Below are 20,145 nucleotides of genomic sequence, written 5' to 3'. Positions count from 1 at the left end.
GTAAAGAATCTGCCTGCAATGCAGGAGAGCCGGGTTCGATCCCTGGGTCAGGAAGATCCCCTAGAGAAGGAAATGGCAACCCACTCCAGTACTCTTGCCTGGAGTCTGGTGGGCTACAGTCCACAGGGTCACAAAGAGTCAGACATGACTGTGCGACTATGTTCAGTTCAGTTCTGCTGAAACTAATTTCACATATCCTTAAAGAGATGTTTCCAGGTGTGTGTCTACCACCGCCATTCAAGGAAGTAAGAAACATCCTTATGAATGTTAAGATCAGGTTCCCTCACCTTTACCTCTCTCTACAGCCCCTTCTGCAAACAGCCTGTTGTGGTAAGCTCATTTATAGAAGACAGAGGCAGGTGTACAATAATTAACAAACACGATCAGGTGGTTAGAGCAGTTTTTTTCATATCCTGCTAGCTCACTCACTTCCTCCATCCACCATAAAAGATAATCTGTCCAACCCATTGGGTTTTAGGTGTAACTTCTCAAATTCAGGTACACACTGGTCACCAACAAACCTCTGAACTGTGGTTTGATTCGTTTCTGCATCACTCCGAGTTATCTCTCTGGTAAATTTCCTTTCCTAGGCCCTGTTTATCCAAACAAATTCTCCTTGTGAAAGTGGCCCAATTTGAGGTCTTTCCTAACTGACCAGCTTGTATATTTTCTCTTAGGTCTTTCTACCAAGATCAATTCTTCTGACCACTCAATATTTTTCTTTCTGTTTAAAACATTCAATCCTTCAATGTCAACAGTCACATGTTAATTAGTATATTAACACTATTTTAACTTTTTAACTAGAAGACATTCAACAGATTATAAAGGAAGGTATTTCTTCACAAACCAACCCAAGGGAGGTTAATTTCAGAACTAACAATGCAGCCCTCTTTTGATACAGTCTTGAAGTAGAAGATATTTAGAAGAGGTGGCAAGAATACACAGAAGAACTGTACAAAAAAGATCTTCACAACCCGGATAATCACGATGGTGTGATCACTCACCTAGAGCCAGACATCCTGGAATGTGAAGTCAAGTGGGCCTTAGAAAGCATCACTATGAACAGAGCTAGTGGAGGTGATGGCATTCCAGTGGAGCTATTTAAAATCCTGAAAGATGATGCTGTGAAAGTGCTGCACTCAACATGCCAGCAAATTTGGAAAACTCAGCAGTGGCCACAGGACTGGAAAGGGCAGTTTTCATTCCAATCCCAAAGAAAGGCAATGCCAAAGAATGCTCAAACTATCGCACAATTGCACTCACATGCTAGTAAAGTAATGCTCAAAATTCTCCAAGCCAGGCTTCAGCAATACATGAACCGTGAACTTCCTAATGTTCAAGCTGGTTTTAGAAAAGGCAGAGGAACCAGAGATCAAATTGCCAACATCCGCTGGATCGTGGAAAAAGCAAGAGAGTTCAGAAAAACATCTACTTCTGCTTTATTGACTATGCCAAAGCCTTTGACTGTGTGGATCACAATCAACTGTGGAAAATTCTGAGAGCGATGGGAATACCAGACCACCTGACCTGCTTCCTGAGAAATCTGTATGCAGGTCAGGAAGCAACAGTTAGAACTGGACATGGAACAACAGACTGGTTCCAAATAGGAAAAGGAATACGTCAAGGCTGTATACTGTCACCCTGCTTATTTAACTTATATGCAGAGTACATCATGACAAATGCTGGACTGGAAGAAACACAAGCTGGAATCAAGATTGCCGGGAGAAATATCAATCACCTCACATATGCAGATGACACCACCCTTATGGCAGAAAGTGAAGAGGAACTAAAAAGCCTCTTGATGAAAGTGAAAGAGGAGAGTGAAAAAGTTGGCTTAAAGCTCAGCATTCAGAAAACGAAGATCATGGCATCCAGTCCCATCACTTCATGGGAAATAGATGGGGAAACAGTAGAAACAGTGTCAGACTTTATTTTTCTGGGCTCCAAAATCACTGCAGATGGTGACTGCAGCCATGAAACTAAAAGATGCTTACTCCTTGGAAGAAAAGTTATGACCAACCTAGATAGCATATTCAAAAGCAGAGACATTACTTTGCCAACTAAGGTCCGTCTAGTCAAGGCTATGGTTTTTCCTGTGGTCATGTATGGATGTGAGAGCTGGACTGTGAAGAAGGCTGAATGCCAAAGAATTGATGCTTTTGAACTGTGGTGTTGGAGAAGACTCTTGAGAGTCCCTTGGACTGCGGGGAGACCCAACCAGTCCATTCTGATGGAGATCAACCCTGGGATTTCTTTGGAAGGAATGATGCTAAAGCTGAAACTCCAGTACTTTGGCCACCTCATGTGAAGAGCTGACTCATTGGAAATGACTTTGATGATGGGAGGGATTGAGGGCAGGAGAAGGGGACGACAGAGGATGAGATGGCTGGATGGCATCACTGACTCGATGGACGTGAGTCTGAGTGAACTCCGGGAGTTGGTGATGGACAGGGAGGCCTGGCGTGCTGCGATTCATGGGGTCGCAGACTAAACTGAACTGAACTATCTAAATTTATTTGAATATGAAAAGAACACCCCAGGAAGCCAGCAGCATAGTCAATTCGGTAGAGTCAGTAATGCTGTCTTGCTAGCTGTTGACTGAATCTCCTAAATAAGGAGCCTTTCATTCTCAAATTCTTAATATGATTTTAATTCACTAGAAGAGAGGCAAAGACTGGCAATTGGTTTTGTTGAGCAGAGAATTCAGGACACCTAAAGGGAGTGAGTGAGAAACCAAAAGGAGAAAAGGATGTCAGGCATGAAGAGGCACCTGCCAGCTCAGATTTTTGACATCAGGCTTTATCCACCATGTACACCAATCCTTTCCCCCAAATCCACAATATCCAATAAGAGGTTTAAATGGTACTGTCTCAAATTTGTTTAGGTAATGCTTTGTAATTGCAGTTTTGTCTCCTAAGCACAAAGACAAGGATAATACCTACCATTCTACCTATTAAGAGCAATGCCCTTAGTAGACTAAAAACATGCTCAGACAATTAAAGCAATTTCTGATTCAAATCCTACTACTCACTGAACCAGAATCAGGAGTCACGGGAAACCCTATGCATTTACATTTGCCCACACACCTAACTGGGCTTCCCCGGTGGCTCAGATGGTATCTTTACCTGCAGTGAGGGAGACCTGGGTTCGATCCTTGGAGTGGGGCCATCTGTCAGACACGTTGGGATCTACTATTTAACACAGCAATTCTCACAAAAGACTTTGAAAAATACTCACGAGGTATCTATGCCAAAGGTGTCTGCTGTGAACCATTTGGTACATATTCCACACTGCAGCTCCACCTCTCCCAACTGACGGCCATTTTCTTCATCCACGGAGCCTGCCTGAGTATCCATCACCTCTGAAGTATCACCAGCACCTTCCTGTGTCCACAGAACCATCAAAGAATCGTGTCAGTTGATCTGACTGTATTTTTGATTTGTTTAAAAACTTTAAAAAACCCCAAAAAACCCTTTTGCCTGGAACTGCTATTTTCCAGTACTTTGCCAAAATGACCAGTGCAAAGGGTGAGAAGAGGGGTACCCCCACATGTTCTCTAGGCCTTTTAGAAAACATAAGAGCTGCTCCTTTGGCCACATACATGCAAATCTACAAGAAAGGTAATCTTGTAAGATATGAAAGAAATGGGCACTGTTCAAAAATGAATACCCTGCAGAACAACACTGGAAGAGTCTACAATGTTACCCAGCATGTTGGCATCATTGTAAACAATTAAGTTAAGGGCAAGATTCTTGCCAAGAGAATTTGTGTGTGTGTTGAGCATATTAAGCATGCTAACAGCTGAGACACCTTCCTGAAACGTATGAAGGAAAAGGATCAGAAAAAGAAGGACGTCAAAGAGAAAAGTACTTGAAATGTACTTGGGCTCAACTGAAGCGCCAGCCTGCTTCACCCAGAGAAGCACACTGCGTGAGAACCAAAGCAAAGGAGTCTGAACTGTTCGAGCCCATTCCCTATGAATTCACAGCATCATGGATGTAAAGAAAACAAAACAACTGAAGGTGGGGGGAACCCTTTAAAAAACCAACCCTATCGACTGTGCAGTAGAAACACTCAAAAAGAAATACTTACAAGTGTATCTTTTCCATTAGAGGATTCTGTCTCCAAGCCACCACTTACATCAACCGAGTTTGCATCACTGTAAAGTAAGGAGAGCACTAATGGAAGAAATTTCAGAAGAAAACCTGAAAACGCCTATTCCCAAAGATGATGATCCAAGTCCAGCTGAACTCCACATCCCTACTCTTTTTCAGCCAAGCCAATGCTCAGACAGGATGCTCAGCATTAGGAAGAGGCGGCCAACATGAATTCAAGCCCGTGGGGCACAAGGAAACCTTTCCGGCCCTTGCAGACAAGTCTACAGAGGACAGAACCGGCCCCTGGGGAGGTTCGCAGAGATGCACCTCTCCCACTCTGTTTTCAGAGGGACACACTCCTTCCAGCCGGGCAATACAAACTGGTTTCCCTCTCTGGGAATTTTGAAGGGTTCCTGCTAAAAAAGGGGTGGGGGTAGCTACCAGCCCCCTTGCCGGAGGAGTTAGGGCTGGGAGGGAGGCCGAGAAACCGGGAAAGGTGTGCAAAGAGGCGTAGCCTGAGATACGATTCAGAGGGGACGGGTCTAGCGGCGGGTGGGACGAAGGCCCGCCGCCAGGCCTAGGTTCGGAGCAGAGGGGGTGGGAGTGCTCACAGGAGCCGCGGGATTCCGAGAGGGACCGGCCTCCCGCCCCCCACCCCCGTCTTCCTCGGGCCGCAAGGTGCCTTACCCGCTTTCGGCCTCTCCGGAGCCGGGCTCCGCGGAGACTGGAGCAGCAGACGTCCCCTCTCCGGCCGGAGCAGCCGCTACGGCTGCTGCCGGCTTCGTCTCCCCTTCTTCTGCTGGGGTTGCATTGGCAGCCGCTCCCGGCCCGGGTCCTGCGCTCACTCCCGGTCCTGGTCCGCTTCCCGCCGCCGCCATCACTGCCGCCTTCTAGACTTCTCGCGAGAATACTACCTCCTTCTCGCGCGAGATGCTCGCCGGCTTGCTCACCTTCAAACAGTAAAGGACTCACGGTGGGTCCGCAGTCTGTCTGGGGAAGGCTCTCTCCAAGTCCGCTTTAAGGGCGGGCGAGCGGGCGGAGGTGGGCGGGACCTGGAGGCTGCAGAGCTACAAATGCAGCCCGCGGAAGGCGGTCCGGGCTTGTTAGGTTTTTTCTGGGACGCAGTTCGTGTGAAAGTGGACGCAGCGCATTTTCGTGGCCAAGACTGCAAGTCACCGCGCAGATAAGGCACCCTGAGAGCGCTGGCGGCCTAGAGGCCCTGGACGCTGTGTTGTGTTCTGCAGACGCCTCTCACCGTTAGAGGTGGAACATGCCTTCCCGCCCCAGGAGTTTGTTGTCGTATATTGTCCTCCTGATCTGCCACTTTGAGCAGGTTTCCTAGTGACATCTACAGGTGGGCGCCTGGACTGAATCCCAGAGCCCCGTCTACGGCGGGGAGGGGACGTAGATGGAGTCTCCAGGCGGAAAAAGTCGAAAGCACTGTGTTCCTGAAACTGCAAGCAGCTTAATACCGTTAAGAAGAGGAAAATGAAGCCTGAGTGTTAAGGTGCTGGAGGACTTATGAATATAGAGAAATTTGGTCCTTAGAGAAAGGGACAGGTAATGGGCCAAAGATAAGAATTTGAGGAATCAACGACAGTGCAGGTAGGTGAGGTCGTTGGAATGAGCGGAGTCATTCGGAGCCATGGTATCCAAACTCCTGGAAGTATTAGAGCCAGGACATCTTTCAGGAAATCAGTGTTTACATCGTAATTTCTAGAAAGCAGCCTAAAGATACACCTTTCCCCCTATTTTTAACACTTTCACCTCCACTTTTCTACCCCTTTACAAAAGAAAGTCATATGGGGAATCCAGTCTGACTATGCAATGTATTGTCCCAGGCTGTGAAACCTCTGGGACACCACACACAAGAACGGTTGGGAATACATAGATATTTTGATTTCTAATTTCTTCCCAATTTCTTGCTTTTAACAAAATTGAAGGAATAACTAATTGATAGATACTACTGGCCGACACAGATTATTTTTCAAATTGTTGGTGATACATGCTTCAAATAGGTGAAACTTTAAGAAGAAACAATAATTGCATAAAGTATCTCCCCCTAATATTTATTACAGTGGCAATTTTAACATATAGCCACAAAAATCTTTGATACCTCCTTCCTCCAGCAAGTAGAATTTGAATTATCCAGTCCTTCGAGTGTGTGCGAGGGACTTGGTGCCTTGCTTCTAAAACAGAACGTGGAAAAGGAGAATAGTAGTTTTTACAGGGGGGAAACTGGCAGACACCTCTTTAACCAAGTGGTCAAGGTTAACACCAGTGAAGTCATGTGATCAGTAATCCCCTGATGTGAGGCAGTGGAGAACTCTACTTAATCTCTGGAAGTCTTTGCAAAAATTCACAACCCCAGACTAATCAAGAGAAAACATCAGCCCAATACAAATTGAGACCTTGAAAATACGTAACCAGTACACCTCAAAACTGTGAACATCATGAAAGACAAGGAAAGACTGAGAAACTTACAGATTGGAGAAGACCAAGGAGACATGACGATTATATGCAAGTGGGATCCTGGATTGTATTCTGGAACTGACAAGGGACATGAGTGGAAAAATTGGTGAAATCTGGATAATAAAGTCTGTAGTTAAATGATAAGTATTATAACAACTTTTGTTCCCTGTACTGTGCTTTAAGATACTGACTGTAGGGGAAGCTGCATTATATGGGGGACCTCTTTGAACTATCTTTGCAACTCTAAAATTAATTGAAAATTTAAAAAGTAATTGGTGGGGGCAGAATCCACATTGCAGTGGATTGAGAAATGAGTAGAGGACTAGAAGTAGACATACGTGTGCAGACGGATCTTTCCGCTTGTTTCCTGATGCATTTTATTTTTATAAAGAAAAGACCTCAGTTAACACAGCAAAGTGTCAACATCTGTCAGATTTGTTTGTGAGTTACACGATTCCCTGCACTGTCTCAGTGGGTTTGAAATAGTCCCTAAATACATGTTTGGCTCTGAAGGAAAGAGGACAGTTGGATGGAGAGAACAATTTCTGAAGGAAATTCAGAGTTGGGGCAGAGGGTAGACTGATGAAACAGCTTTACTCATCAATAGGAAGGGAGCGGTTGAAAATACAGGAGGCGTGGTGGTTGATGGAGCAGCTTTGTAAAGGAAGTGGGTGCAGATTCAAGTGAACTGGCAGAGATGGAGAGGTTATTCCTGATGGCAAGGAAGGACTCCATCTCGTGAGACTGGAGGAAAGAAGGGGCAGTGGAATAAGAATGCCATTTCTAATAACGGGAACAGGAGACCAAGGGAAAATATTGTTGGCTGAGCTCTGAGCCTATACATCTGTGGCTTCCATTTCTGTCTTCCATGCTGTCTTCCAACATACATATAACAGCAAAGGTGAATGGAAACATTTGGAATTTTCAGTTTTGCCTTGTAGGTAAAACAGAGCCGGTTTGGGGAACAATCAAAGACGATAGAAAGCAGTTGAGATGATTTAACCATGGCACCTGAGAAAGCAGAGGAACTGGAAAAACGAAGAATTCCGTGTTGAAGTTTGGAGAAGGCAGGAACTGGAATGGTGAGAAGTTGAAATAAGAGAAGAGAGTACTTGAACATCACTTGAGCGTCAAGACTTTAGGAGAATTCCATGGCCAGCTCACCTGTGAGTAAAAGTAGGCGAGGCAAGGAGGAACCAGACCTCACTTCTGGGCTTTGAGAGCAAGGCATCCACCAAACTGGGCACCTCCTCAAGGTTAATTAAAATTAAAATCACTAACAGCACCAGGTTGGAGGTTTAGGATGCACACACAGAAACACGGTTTTGGAAGCTCTCAACTGAATCTCCCCAATTTCAGGCTTTCCCACTCCAGTGTATCTTGGCCAATCCTTCCACACACCACTGAATCACTTCTTGCCTGAGGAAGGTACTTACTGCCTTTCAGAGAGAAGTCAGACTCAGCTCCGTGCTCAAGAGCGCCCAGCAAGGGGTCTCCCTGTCCTGTGGGAACCCACCATGCTCAGCAGGAGCTGCCCCATCCACAGCTTCCTGGGTTTGGTCCTGCTTCCCTGCATTTGCTCTGCTTTCCTGCATCCTGTTTGCCCTTTGCTCCATCTCATATCCACGTGCATTACATCAAGATCCACATCAAAGTTGTCTCCTCTGCAAACCTTGCTTCCTGCAGTTTTTAAGTGGGTGCATATGGTTCAGTAGTCCTGGGTTAAAAAGAAGCATATTTTCTGGTGGGCCCACAGTCTAGAATCCCATTTGGCTCATCTGTATGAGGTCTAGTGCAGGGAATTCTTTCCCTCTTAACAAACCATGATATCTTAATATACTTTTCTAAAATGTTCAAAAGGATCAGCTCCCCAACCCACATTCTTCAGTTCGTTCTTGCCTCCTCTTCTTTGCTTGGGGTGTTGTCTCTGACTTGAATGGCAAATGTTAAAGAACACGTTTTAAAATAGTATTGTGACCGTTGTTTCACCAAGTGCGTGCACATGCATGCATGTGTGTGTGTGTGTGTGTGTGTGTGAGTTGCTCAGTTGTGTCCAACTCTTTGTGACTCTATGAACTATAGCCCATCAGGTTACTCTGTCCATGGAATTCTGCAGGCAAGAATACAGGAGTGGGTAGCCATTCCCTTCTCCAGGGGATCTTCCTGACTCAAGTATCAAACCCAGGTCTCCCACGTTGCAGGCAGACTCTTTACTGTATGAGCCACCCGGTAAGCCCATTGTTTCAGCATATAATATTTAATTATTTTAGATGAAATTAATAAGTTTAGGAAGCAATTATTTTGACTGATATCATTTCTGGACTTGTTTTTGGCAGTGCTGCATGCCTTACAGGATCTTAGTTCCCCAACCAGGGGTGAACCTTTGACCACTGGAGGATTCCCCAAATTTCTGGACTTGAGAATGAAAACAGATAAAAATAAAAAAGCAGTATTACACTGTGATCCTACTTTTGTATGTATTCATTGGTATCCATATGCACCCTCAGTGGTGTTCAGCCCTGCCGCCATCACTCCAAATGTTGCCTTTAAAAACTTCTTCCTGAAAAGCATCTGGGAGTTTGGGTCTTTTGAGCCCAAACCACCTTTTCTCCTTGCTGGGCCCTGCAATAGACCTTTTCTGCTCCACACTCCAATGTCTTGGTTTGTGTGGCCTCTCTATGTGTCAGGCACATGAACTTGGGTTCGATGACAGTACTTCTATCATCTTTAGAGCAGAAAAAAAGATGTTTCAGACACTTATGGAACCAAAGTTTTCTCGTTTTTAAAAAAAAACAGAATTCCCTGGTGGTCCGGTGATTAGGACTCCATGCTTCCACTAAAGGCACACAGGTTTGATCCCTGGTCAGGGAACTGAGATCCTGCAAACTGCATGGTCCAAAAAAGAAGATATATGGATTCTAATTCTGCAGAAATGGACCCAAATCTATGTCCATTTTATGTCTGTCAGCACCCGTGGGCTTGTAGTAAAGAACCTGCCTACCAGTGCAGGAGATGTAACAGACACGGGTTTGATTCCTGGGTCGGGACGATCCCCTGCAGGAAGGCACGGCAACCCACTTCAGTGTTCTTGCCTGGAGAATCCCATGGACAGAGGAGCCTGGTGGGCTATAGTCCCTGGGGTTGCAAAGAGTCAGATACAACTGAAGCAGCTTTAGTGTGAGCATACACGCGTACACACACACACACACACACCCCAGCACCCATACTCAGCCCTTGCATGAATATTGTCTTGCTGGGCCTTCAGAGAGGAATGAAGGTTTCCAGAAAGTCCTACAACCTAACAACCTGCTTTTTGACCTTCTTCCTCCTCCCAGGAGCCTGCCCTTATCAAAATAGAGTCATCCTTTGGAATCTGAGGTGGGGATGGTTCCAGGACCCCTGAGAAAACCAAAGTCTTCAGATACTCAAGTTCCCTTAAATAAAATAATGTAATATTTGCATATAACCTACACAGATCCTCCCATACACTCTAAGTCATCTCTAGGTTACTCATACCTAATACAACATCAATGCTATGTTAATAGCTGCTGGTGCATGACAAATTCAAATTTTGCTCTTTGGAAGTGATGAGTTTCAGGAAAACGTTTTTAAAGGGCAAGGTGAGGGACGGGAAGTCCCAGGATATATGGTCAGCGTGTGCACAATTCTCTAACTGGTTGGTGAGGTAATAGGGCGATGTCAGGGCTTAACAATTCTTAGGCTCCCGTAGATCTGGGCGCTGTGTGTTCATGGTCATCAGTTCATTTCTTCCCCTGGGTGGTGGATATAGCATCTGCCAAAGAACTCAGGAAATGTGCATCAGATACTGTGATCTAGGTGCCTCAGAGAGGAGCTAAAGCAGAGGATATGGGGGAAGGCCTGTTCACTCTCACACCGCCCCCCAAACCCCCGGAAGGCCCCATGGGCTCCTGCTTGGTTACCATGGGGCTTTGTATAAAGCTCACAACATGGCAAATATAGTGGAAGAGTTTCTGAAATAGTAAATTTCCCCTCTTCTCCCTGTTTAGTCTTCTACCAGTTTCCCTCCCTCTCTTCCTCCCCACAAAGTGCTTAACCCTGGCTTTGTGTTAAAATCATCTTGGGAGCTTAAAAAAAGACACTGCCCTTTAAAAAAAGACAGTATAATTGAACTCTGTAAAAGAGGGGTCCCGGAACTGATAGAGTTAAGAAAGCTTCCCACGTGGTTCTACTGTGCCCCGCTGCCTCCAGGAGACAGGGCAGAGGGAAAAAGAAATGGCCTATTATATCTGTTCCTTAGAAGCCCAGAAAGGGCTCAGAACATACGTAGAATATTTGGGATAAACGCTTTTCCTTCCTCACGAAGAGACTACCCAGGAGATGAGAAGGGGTGGGCCATGATTGTGTAAAGTCTAGGTGGAGGTAGCCTGGGACTCAGCCTTGCAGACACCTTGGTGGCCCTGTGTGGCTCAGACGAGGCAGGAAGACTCCTGTGTCCTCTAACCTGGTCCGTATGTAGCAGAGGGGGCGGCAGGAGCTCAAGGGTCAAGGCTCCGAGGACGCACAAGGGCCCATAACTGGACACCAGGTGGGGCAAGGAAAGGCTCGGTGGATGCCCAAGTGCGTAGGTAGCATCAAACACCAGCTGCCCCTGCCCTGAACACCGGAATCCCTGTCCCTAGAGACTTCAACACAAACTCCTAGGAAGAGAGAGGAGGCTCAAATTAAACAGATATACAGCCCCCAACAGAACACAGTTCAAAAGAGATCCTGTGTGGGATTATAGGAAGAAATGTAAAGAGAAGGTAAGAGGAAATTGTGTTCGATCACGCAGAAGAAGAGATGTCACCTGCCTTATCAGTAAACAAAGGACGTTGCAGCCACCACTGTGGGGACTAGAGTCACCCTGAAGGTGCACCCTGAGGGGACTCAGGCAGAGAAAGCAGGATGCTAACCTAGATAGTTAAGGTGCACATGGAAGGGATGAATTCAATGAGCCCGTGCTAAGTTGCTTCCATCTTATCCGACTCCTTGCGAGCCTATGGGCTGTGACCTGTCAGGCTCCTCTGTCCATGGGATTCTCCAGGCGAGAATACTGGAGTGGAGGCCATTTCCTCCTCCAGGGGATCTTCCCCACCCAGGCATAGAACCTTGGTCTCTTATGTCTCCGGCATTGGCAAGCAGGATCTTTACCATTAGCGCCACCTGGGAAGCCCTTTCGATGAGCCCAAAGTCTTGCACCTTCCGTGCACAGAAAAGTGCGCTAAATTCCTTAACTTGAGGTGTCTGTTTTCCTTTCATTAATAGTAATCTTTTCCATGCTCCAACTACCTGGTTTTCATTGCAAAAACTCCTATATATCCTGGCTCTTCCCTTACTTTTTTCAGAGCAGCCTTTCAGAGCTGAGAGACCATCTTTTGAGCTTAAGTTTTGTCCATGAAATAGAACATAATTCTCAGCTTTTAGATTGTGCTCTTTTTTTTTTAGTTGAGAATTATAAAAAGAAAGATACATTCCTTGCCAACTTGAGCTGTGGCCCAAGAATCTCATCTGTGACACTGGTCAAGATGAAAGTGTTAGCCTCTGGAAGAACTGTATTTGTACTTTATAGAGAGGATTCTGTGCTCCCAGAAGGCTTCAGCATCTGAGAGAGAGAGAGATTGTATGGACTCAAGCATGTCCCATCCCTGAACCAGCCTTGGCCAAGAGTCTCTGGACCCTTTCCTAAAAAAGAGCATCTGGTTAGATGCCCAGAACTCTAAAGATTCCTAGGGTTTCCCCCTGCTCACCCCATCCCCACACCAGCCCATGCCCCAATGTTTTTATCATCTATAAAGCAAAACAAAGCATTTTGTGTTCATTATAATTGTCGCAAAGATGTAGATAATTATTGTGCTGATTGATCTCACTGGGGCATTCCTTTAGTCTCTGCTGGAGCTCTTGGTCCTTAATCTCTAGTGTGTATAAACTGCTTTGACTAAAGACTCATGATTACTTCCAGTAACCAGGTACCTGGGTCCTACTCAACTCATTTAAAAAGAGTTCTACTCTCCCTTTTATTAGAAAGAGGTAAATCTCCATGTGGGCAGGGATTTTATATATACATCATATATAATATTAATAAATTATTAATACATGCGACTATATATTAATATATTAAATATACAATATATTATATAATTATATTACTATTTAATATAATTATATACAAGTAAAATATTTAATATATAATATATTAGTTCTATATAGAGATAATTATATAATTCTATGTAATTAATATGTATTAATTATATATTATAATACTATATATTATTTACATTAAAAATATAATAATTACCCTATAGTATTATATAACTCTATATAATTAATATATATTGAATGATATGTTATTTATATATCAGTTCAGTTCAGTTCAGTCGCTCAGTCGTGTCTGACTCTTTGCGACCCCAAGAATCGCAGCACGCCAGGCCTCCCTGTCCATCACCAACTCCCAGAGTTCACTCAGACTCACATCCATTGAGTCAGTGATGCCATCCAGCCATCTCATCCTCTGTCATCCCCTTCTCCTCCTGCCCCCAATCCCTCCCAGCATCAAAGTCTTTTCCAATGAGTCAACTCTTCGCATGAGGTGGCCAAAGTACTGGAGCTTCAGCTTTAGCATCATTCCTTCCAAAGAAATCCCAGGGCTGATCTCCTTCAGAATGGACTGGTTGATCTCCTTGCAGTCCAAGGGACTCTCAAGAGTCTTCTCCAACACCACAGTTCAAACGCATCAATTCTTCAGTGCTCAGCTGCCGGGGGCCAGCGTGAGGAACTCTGCCCATGGCAAAGGTCATGAGGAAGGAGGCTTGGCATACACAAAGGCGTGATCAAGCCTCAGGAAAACCCCTGTTCCTGAGCATCTACCCCCAAACCAGAGTCTGTTTTATGCTCTCCCCCATAACCGTTTCTCTCGGAGAAGGAGTTAACTTGCAGCTCCAAGTCAATAAAAAATTCCTGGGCGTGACAAGAGTGTTTCAGCTTACGGACTCCTCTGAAGGTTATCTAGCCCGCCTGTATAGGTTCATCCGGCCACATGTGATTGTTTACAGCCTCCCAACCTGAGAGGCATGAGATATTTTAGACTTACTAAAGGCAAATTCTTTTGGGGAGTCGGAAATTATTAGTATAGTGGGTAGGTTAGGAATTATATTGGTGAAGGGTTTTTCATTTGTTGCTCAATAATTGCTGCTAATTTCCTCCCCTGGGTGGGACAAGGATGTCTCAGGTCAAACCTCTCTGCTGACAGACTAGCTTGTGTGACAAGATTATCCATATTCCTGCCACTACGCACATGATTGTTTACTACCTCTCAACCATAAACAGCACAGAGAGTTTTGGAGTATTTTGAGAGTCTTAATTAGCATAGGGCTTTTCTCATTGTTGAGTCAGTGATTGCCGCCAGGCCTCCATATCCTTAGGCACCTGGGAATATATTAATCAATGTATTTGGAATATAGAAAAGGAAATATAGTAGTTTTTGATGTTAGCAATACTAGACTTTTTGAGTTAATGGATTTTATCTTTTGTAATAGATCACTGTGCTTTGTTATAAATCACTGTGTCCTTGCTATGTAAAAATGTAACTTTATCACTATCTTAAGACTAAATAGATCTTAAGGGGAATATTGGTGAAAGGAGTTTCATTTGTTGGATTGATGTTTGCTGCTAAATCTCCATATTCCCTGCCCTTATAATGAATATAACTAGCATATAGGAGAAATAAGCATTAACCTTTAAGCAAATAGGAGAAATAAGTATTAACCTTTAAGATTAATCATGTTAACCTTGGGTTAAATAAATTCCTTTCTTGATTGTAACTCACTACACCCTCACCCTATAGGAATGTAACTTTATTTGGAGGGTGGTGCCTGGTTTAAGAAAAAACACCCTTGGAAAAAATAAGTTTTTTGGTTATCAGAAAGAAAGGATCATAAAATGTTAGCAGGTCTCACTCATGGCGAGAAGATGATGTAATATCCCTAAGACCTTTTTTTTATACATTTATGTGAAGCACCTGATTTTGATAAAGGTCAGGACTGCTGACTCCCACGTGGCTCTGTATTCATCCCTATATGTAACAAAAGGTATATAAGCAAACCCCAAAATAAAGAAATTGGATCAGTTTCCAGAAAGACTGATTCCCCCATGTCACTTCTTTCTTGCTCCCATTTCTCTGGCTGAATTCCCATCTAGATTCAGCCTCCTTTTCTCCACTAATTCTCCTACTACACTAGCCATTTCTAATCTCTCTATATATCTGTAATTAAATATGTATTTTTCCAAGGACGCCGACGCCGTCCCCACCTTCGAATTCCCTGGATCCACCGGGGCTGGACCCCAGCACTCAGCCTTCTTCACAGTCCAACTCTCACATCCATACATGACTACAGAAAAAACCATAGCCTTGACTAGACGGACCTTAGTCGGCAAAGTAATACCTCTGCTTTTGAATATACTATCTAGGTTGGTCATAACTTTTCTTCCAAGGAGTAAGCATCTTTTAATTTCATGGCTGCAGTCACCATCTGCAGTGATTTTGGAGCCCCCAAAAATAAAGTCTGACACTGTTTCCACTGTTTCCCCAGGAAAGAGTGAGAATATAGGAGACCTGGGTTCGATCTCCGGGTTGGGAAGATTCCCTGGAGAAGGGAGGGAACGGCTACCAACTCCAGGATTCTGGCCTGGAGAATTCCATGGACTCTATAGTCCATGGGGTCACAAAGTGTTGGACACGACTGAGCAACTTTCACTTTAACTGATGATGGAGTTCCAGCTCTTGGCTTCCCTGATGACCTGGGCCTGGCATCTTTAGGTCTCCCAAAGTCTCCTCATTAACTTCCCAGAAGACACCTTTATTACTCTCATCACAGGAAATTCCAAGGTTATCAGGAGCTCTGCATCTAAACTGGAGCAAAGACCAAATATTTGTTCATTTATGGCGCACCGCACAGCTTGCAGGGTCTTAGTTCCCCGACCAGGAACAGAACATGGGCCATGACAGTGAAAGCAGTGAGTGACACCTAACCACTGGACCGCCAGGGAAGCCGCTATATTTATTGAAATCACAGCATCCAAGCAAGATCCATCCTTCCTCCTACAGCTCCTTTGGGAGTCATGACAGAGCCTGTTGAGAATGCCTGGGTCAGGCCCTGGGGAGTCCTCATGGAGAGCTTTCTGCGGGAGACCAAGAAGGTGGGCCGGGGGAGTGAGGGTAAACTATGTTCCCCTCTAGCCCTACCAAGTTCTGCCAGGACGTGGCAGATGCTCCTTCTGTCGGAACTGCGGGGGATGCGCCGCAGTGAGGAGCTGAGTGTAAAGGAAGCTGCGTGGTGCAGGGCCCCCGTCTATCTGGGGAAGGACAGCAGTTGTCAGAGGAGACTCCAGTAAGGGATACCTGACAGCAAGCTGGCCTCATCCTGGGGTAAGAAGAGACCTAAGGGTTTTTTTTGTTTTTTTTTGTTTGTTTGTTTGTTTTATTTTGTTTTGCCATGCTGTGCGGTTTGTGGGATTTTATTTCTCAGACCAGGGATCGAATCCAGGCCACAGCACTGAAAGCTCAGAGTCCTAACCATTGGACTACCAAGGAATTCCCTTTTTTTAAGTCTTTTTTTTTTTTTTGACCTGGCTTTTGGAATCTCAGTTCCTCAACCAGGAATGGAACCAGTGTTCCCTGCAGTAGAAACTTAGAGTCCTAACCACTGGACTGCCAGGGATTACTTTTTAAACATTTTTGGGCCATGTTTCACAGCATGTGGGATTTTAGTTTGCCAACCAGGGATTGATCCCACACCTTCTGCATTGGAAGCACAGTCTTAACCAGTGGACCGCCAGGGAAGTCCGAAGAGATGAAATCTTGACCTCCTTCCTTTCCCCTCCTCGACAAAAGGAAGTTTCTGAATGAACCATCAACTTGCATGCAGTTACTCCAGGATTTAAATGTTCATGGTGCAGGCCCAAGAGCCAGTATCCTCTACTACCCACCCCACACCAGACCCAAATACCCCTCTGGTCCCTACAGTGTGTATCATCCATGTGTAGTTCCACACATGCAGGTCAGCTATCTCACGGGTCAGGATCAACATTTTCCCTCCTGTTCTCAATAACCCATGCTCAACCCTGCAGGAAGGCAGTTGTAAGTCCGAGGATGGAGTTAAAGTCTCCAGGAAGCACTGGCTGAAGGTTCTCGTTGGAGGTGCTAAACAGGACATCTTGTCAAGGGAGGGACTATCCATTCACTATTGAGTAGTATTTCCAATTACATTTTTTTTTCTTTTTTAAGCTGCATGGGGCAGCATGCAGGATCTCAGTTCCCTGGCCAGGGATCAAACCCATGCACCCTGCAGTGGAAGCACAGAGTCTTAACCACAGCACCACCAGGGAAGTCCTCAGTTAAATCTTGCAGAAAGCGAAGAACTAAAGAGCTTCTTGATGAAAGTGAAAGAGGAGAGTGAAAAAGTTGGCTTAAAACTCAACATTCGGAAAACTAAGATCATGACATCCAGTCCCATCACTTCATGGCAAATAGATACGGAAACAGTGGCAACAGAGACAAACTTCATTTTCTTAGGCTCCAAAATCACTGCAGATGGTAACTGCAGCCATGAAATTAAAAGACGCCTGCTTCTTGGAAGAAAAGTTATGACCAAACTAGACAGCATATTAAAAAGCAGAGACATTACTTTGCCAACAAAGGTCCATCTAGTCAAAGCTATGGTTTTTCCAGTAGTCATGTATGGATGTGAGAGTTGGACTATAAAGAAAGCGGAGCGCCAAAGAATTGATGCTTTTGAACTGTGGTGTTGGAGAAGACTCTTGAGAGTTCCTTGGACAGCAAGGAGATCCAGCCAGTCCATCCTAAGGGAAATCAGTCCTGAATATTCATTGGAAGGACTGATGCTAAAGCTGAAACTCCAATACTTTGGCCACTTGATTCGAAGAACCGACTCACTGGAAAAGATCCTGATGCTGGGAAAGATTGAAGGCAGGAGGAGAAGAGGACGATAGAGGATGAGATGGTTGGATGGCATCACCGACTCAATGGAGGTGAATTTGAGTAAGCTCCAGGAGTTGCTGATGGACAGGAAGGCCTGGAATGCTGCAGTCCATGGGGTTGCAAAGAGTTGGACACGACTGAGCAACTGAACTGAACTGAACCGAACTGATAACGAAGAGTGGTGGTGCCGTCTTGTTCCTGTAGGGGGCGCACTTCCATACACAGGGCTGAACAGAGGGAGGGGTGAACCCCAGGACACTCACTCTAGAAAGTGCCCACCCACGAAGATCTCTTTTTCCTCTGTGCAGGGGGATGGCTCCTTGCCCGGAGAAGGCTGATCTGCCATCTATGGAGCTAACCGAGAGAGGAAGTCATACTACTGTCTCTCCCAATCAGATCAGCTCCACACTGGCACAATTGGTCAGTGAACTGAGTAAAGAAAGGTGTGGCAAGTTCATCGGGGTGCAGAATATTTGGGTGTCAGTGTCCCTCTCTTGGACACGGAGCTTTCTAACACGCTGTCAAGGTTCCTCATCTGAGTTAGAGGCTCAGCTCGGGAGCTGTGGGGGGCTCCCGGGTGGTTCTCAGAGGGCTCAGAAGCAGAAACTGTCCCAGGAGCTAGATCACCTGAATGAGAATCACACTTGTACCCACGGTTCCAATGCAAAACAGAACCACTGTTGTAGAGGCTAAGAAGTTTCAACAGTTCCAAGTCCTGACTGTCCTTTGGAGGACAGTCTTGCTTCTCTGGTGGTTCAGATGGTAAAGAATCTGGCTGCAATGTAGGAGATCTGGGTTTGATTCCTGGGTCAGGAAGATCCCCTGGAGGAGGGCATGGCAACCCACTCCAGTACTCGTGCCTGGAGAATTCCGTGGACAGAGGAATCTGGCGGGCTACAGTCCATGGGGTCACAACTGAACGACTAACGCTTCTCCCAGGTTAGGGCAGCGGGACTAGGAGTTTGAACACAGGCACCACTCTCGGTATCGACTCAACGGACATGAGTTTGAGTAAGTTCTGGGAGTTGGTGATGGACAGGGAGGCCTAGCATGCTGCAGTCCATGGGGTCGCAAAGAGTCGGACACGACTGAGCGACTGGACTGAACTGAACTGAACCACTCTTGGCTTTTCATCTAAGGGAATGTGATGGAGTCACTTGGAGAGGAATGGTCCCTTGTTTTAACAAAGCCTTCCAGCAGGAGGCAACACTGAGCCAAACACAGCAACTGGAAACTAAAACATGCCTCTTCAGAACCTTAGAGTAAGAAACAAAACAGCAGCTCCAAGTCTTCCTTTTAGAACCGTCTCCCTGCACATAATAACTTTTAACTCACAATTACCAGTCAAGTAATTTAACACGCATACTTCTGGAGGATTTGGATTTTTTCTTTTGTCCTGTTTTTCAGTTTCCTGGTCTTTCCTAGACTTTTTTTTTTTTTTTTTTCTGGAGAAATGAACTCTATTATTTAAAATATGAAAACTTTCAAGATAAAGATATTTTTATATTTGTTATTAAAAGCATATTTTAGTAAATTACTTAGATTCACCTCATCCAAAAAATAAACTGTCTCCCTGTCCCCTGACTTCTGAACAGTTGGGAGGAAGACTGCTGCACCTCCACTTTGGCCAGGGGGCTTCCTCTCTGCAGAATACATTTAAGTCCTGCTTTTTGGAATGTGTGCATCAATAGAACCTAATCTGTAAGGGCCGTACTTCTCCCCAGTTAATCTGCAGTTTCCTTACCTTTTCATATGCATTTAATTGGCTGCAGAGAGAAGGGAGGCTTTATTCTAGTTAATTCCAGAAACTGAGGTGTCTATTGCCCATCATTGGGGCGCTGTCTCTTCCACTCGAGATGAATTGCCCTGAGAAAAGGGGCACAGTGCTCTGCTTAGGGGAGTCAGGGAGGGCTGTACGTGTTAAGTTCTGAAACTCAAAGCACTGATTTTGTCGTTATTTACAGGATTGGCCGATCCGTGGAAGCTGTGTCAACGCCCTGAGTTAGGAACTAAACTTCAGGGAGAAAGGACTTGGTTGGACAGGTAGGGTTTTGATGTAGGGAAGGCCTTCCTGGATGGTGGATGACCTGAGGTACAGGGGGCACCAAGAGAGCATGTTAGATGGAGGAATGTCAAAACAGCTGGATTTTCTAGATGAATGAAGAGGCTGCCCCAGGGCAGTGGACGTGGGAAGAGGTGCTGTCTCTGATCACTTGGTGCAGGAAGTCAGGGAGGTTTCTGGTCTGACCACACAGGAATGCCGGGGCAGACACAGCTTCCATGCAACGGCCAACCCTGTAAAGAATACTTTAAGACATTTCTAGGTGTCCTTCTCCAGAGTACTGCTTGTCTCCAGATCAAGTCAAAAGATCCTTGGGACACACACACCGTAGCTTAAAACAGTTCCTTGTCCTTTCCTGGCTCATAGCGTGTATCCTCTGCCCCACAACTGTCACTGGGTTTTCCCTGACTACAAAATCAGAACTTTGGGTGATGCCCAAGGTGGGCAGGCCCAACTGTGAAGGTTTCTCAGAATATTCCCGTGAATGCTAAATTGGACCA

The 20,145-nt window shown here is 45.3% G+C and overlaps 1 protein-coding gene across 2 annotated transcripts in view; it reads right to left on the bottom strand.

Annotated features, from left to right (window-relative positions):
* Nucleotides 1–5,070, bottom strand: part of ASH2L (ASH2 like, histone lysine methyltransferase complex subunit) — a 29,679-nt gene extending 24,609 nt beyond the window's left edge. The window contains exons 1-3 of one of the 2 annotated variants that reach the window (XM_040242938.1): nt 4,785–5,070; nt 4,093–4,159; nt 3,238–3,383 (exon numbers count right to left, since the gene is read on the bottom strand). In XM_040242938.1, the coding sequence (XP_040098872.1) occupies nt 3,238–3,383; nt 4,093–4,159; nt 4,785–4,975 (404 nt within the window). In that variant the 5' untranslated portion in view covers nt 4,976–5,070. The remainder of the gene's footprint in view (nt 1–3,237; nt 3,384–4,092; nt 4,160–4,784) is intronic. The other variant, XM_040242939.1, reaches the window with a different exon arrangement.
* Between the last annotated feature and the right edge of the window lie 15,075 nt (nt 5,071–20,145).

This window comes from Oryx dammah, unplaced genomic scaffold, assembly GCF_014754425.2.
Source record: "Oryx dammah isolate SB20612 unplaced genomic scaffold, SCBI_Odam_1.1 HiC_scaffold_7, whole genome shotgun sequence".
NCBI lineage: Eukaryota > Metazoa > Chordata > Mammalia > Artiodactyla > Bovidae > Oryx > Oryx dammah.
This window is presented reverse-complemented; position numbering and strand designations above follow the sequence as displayed.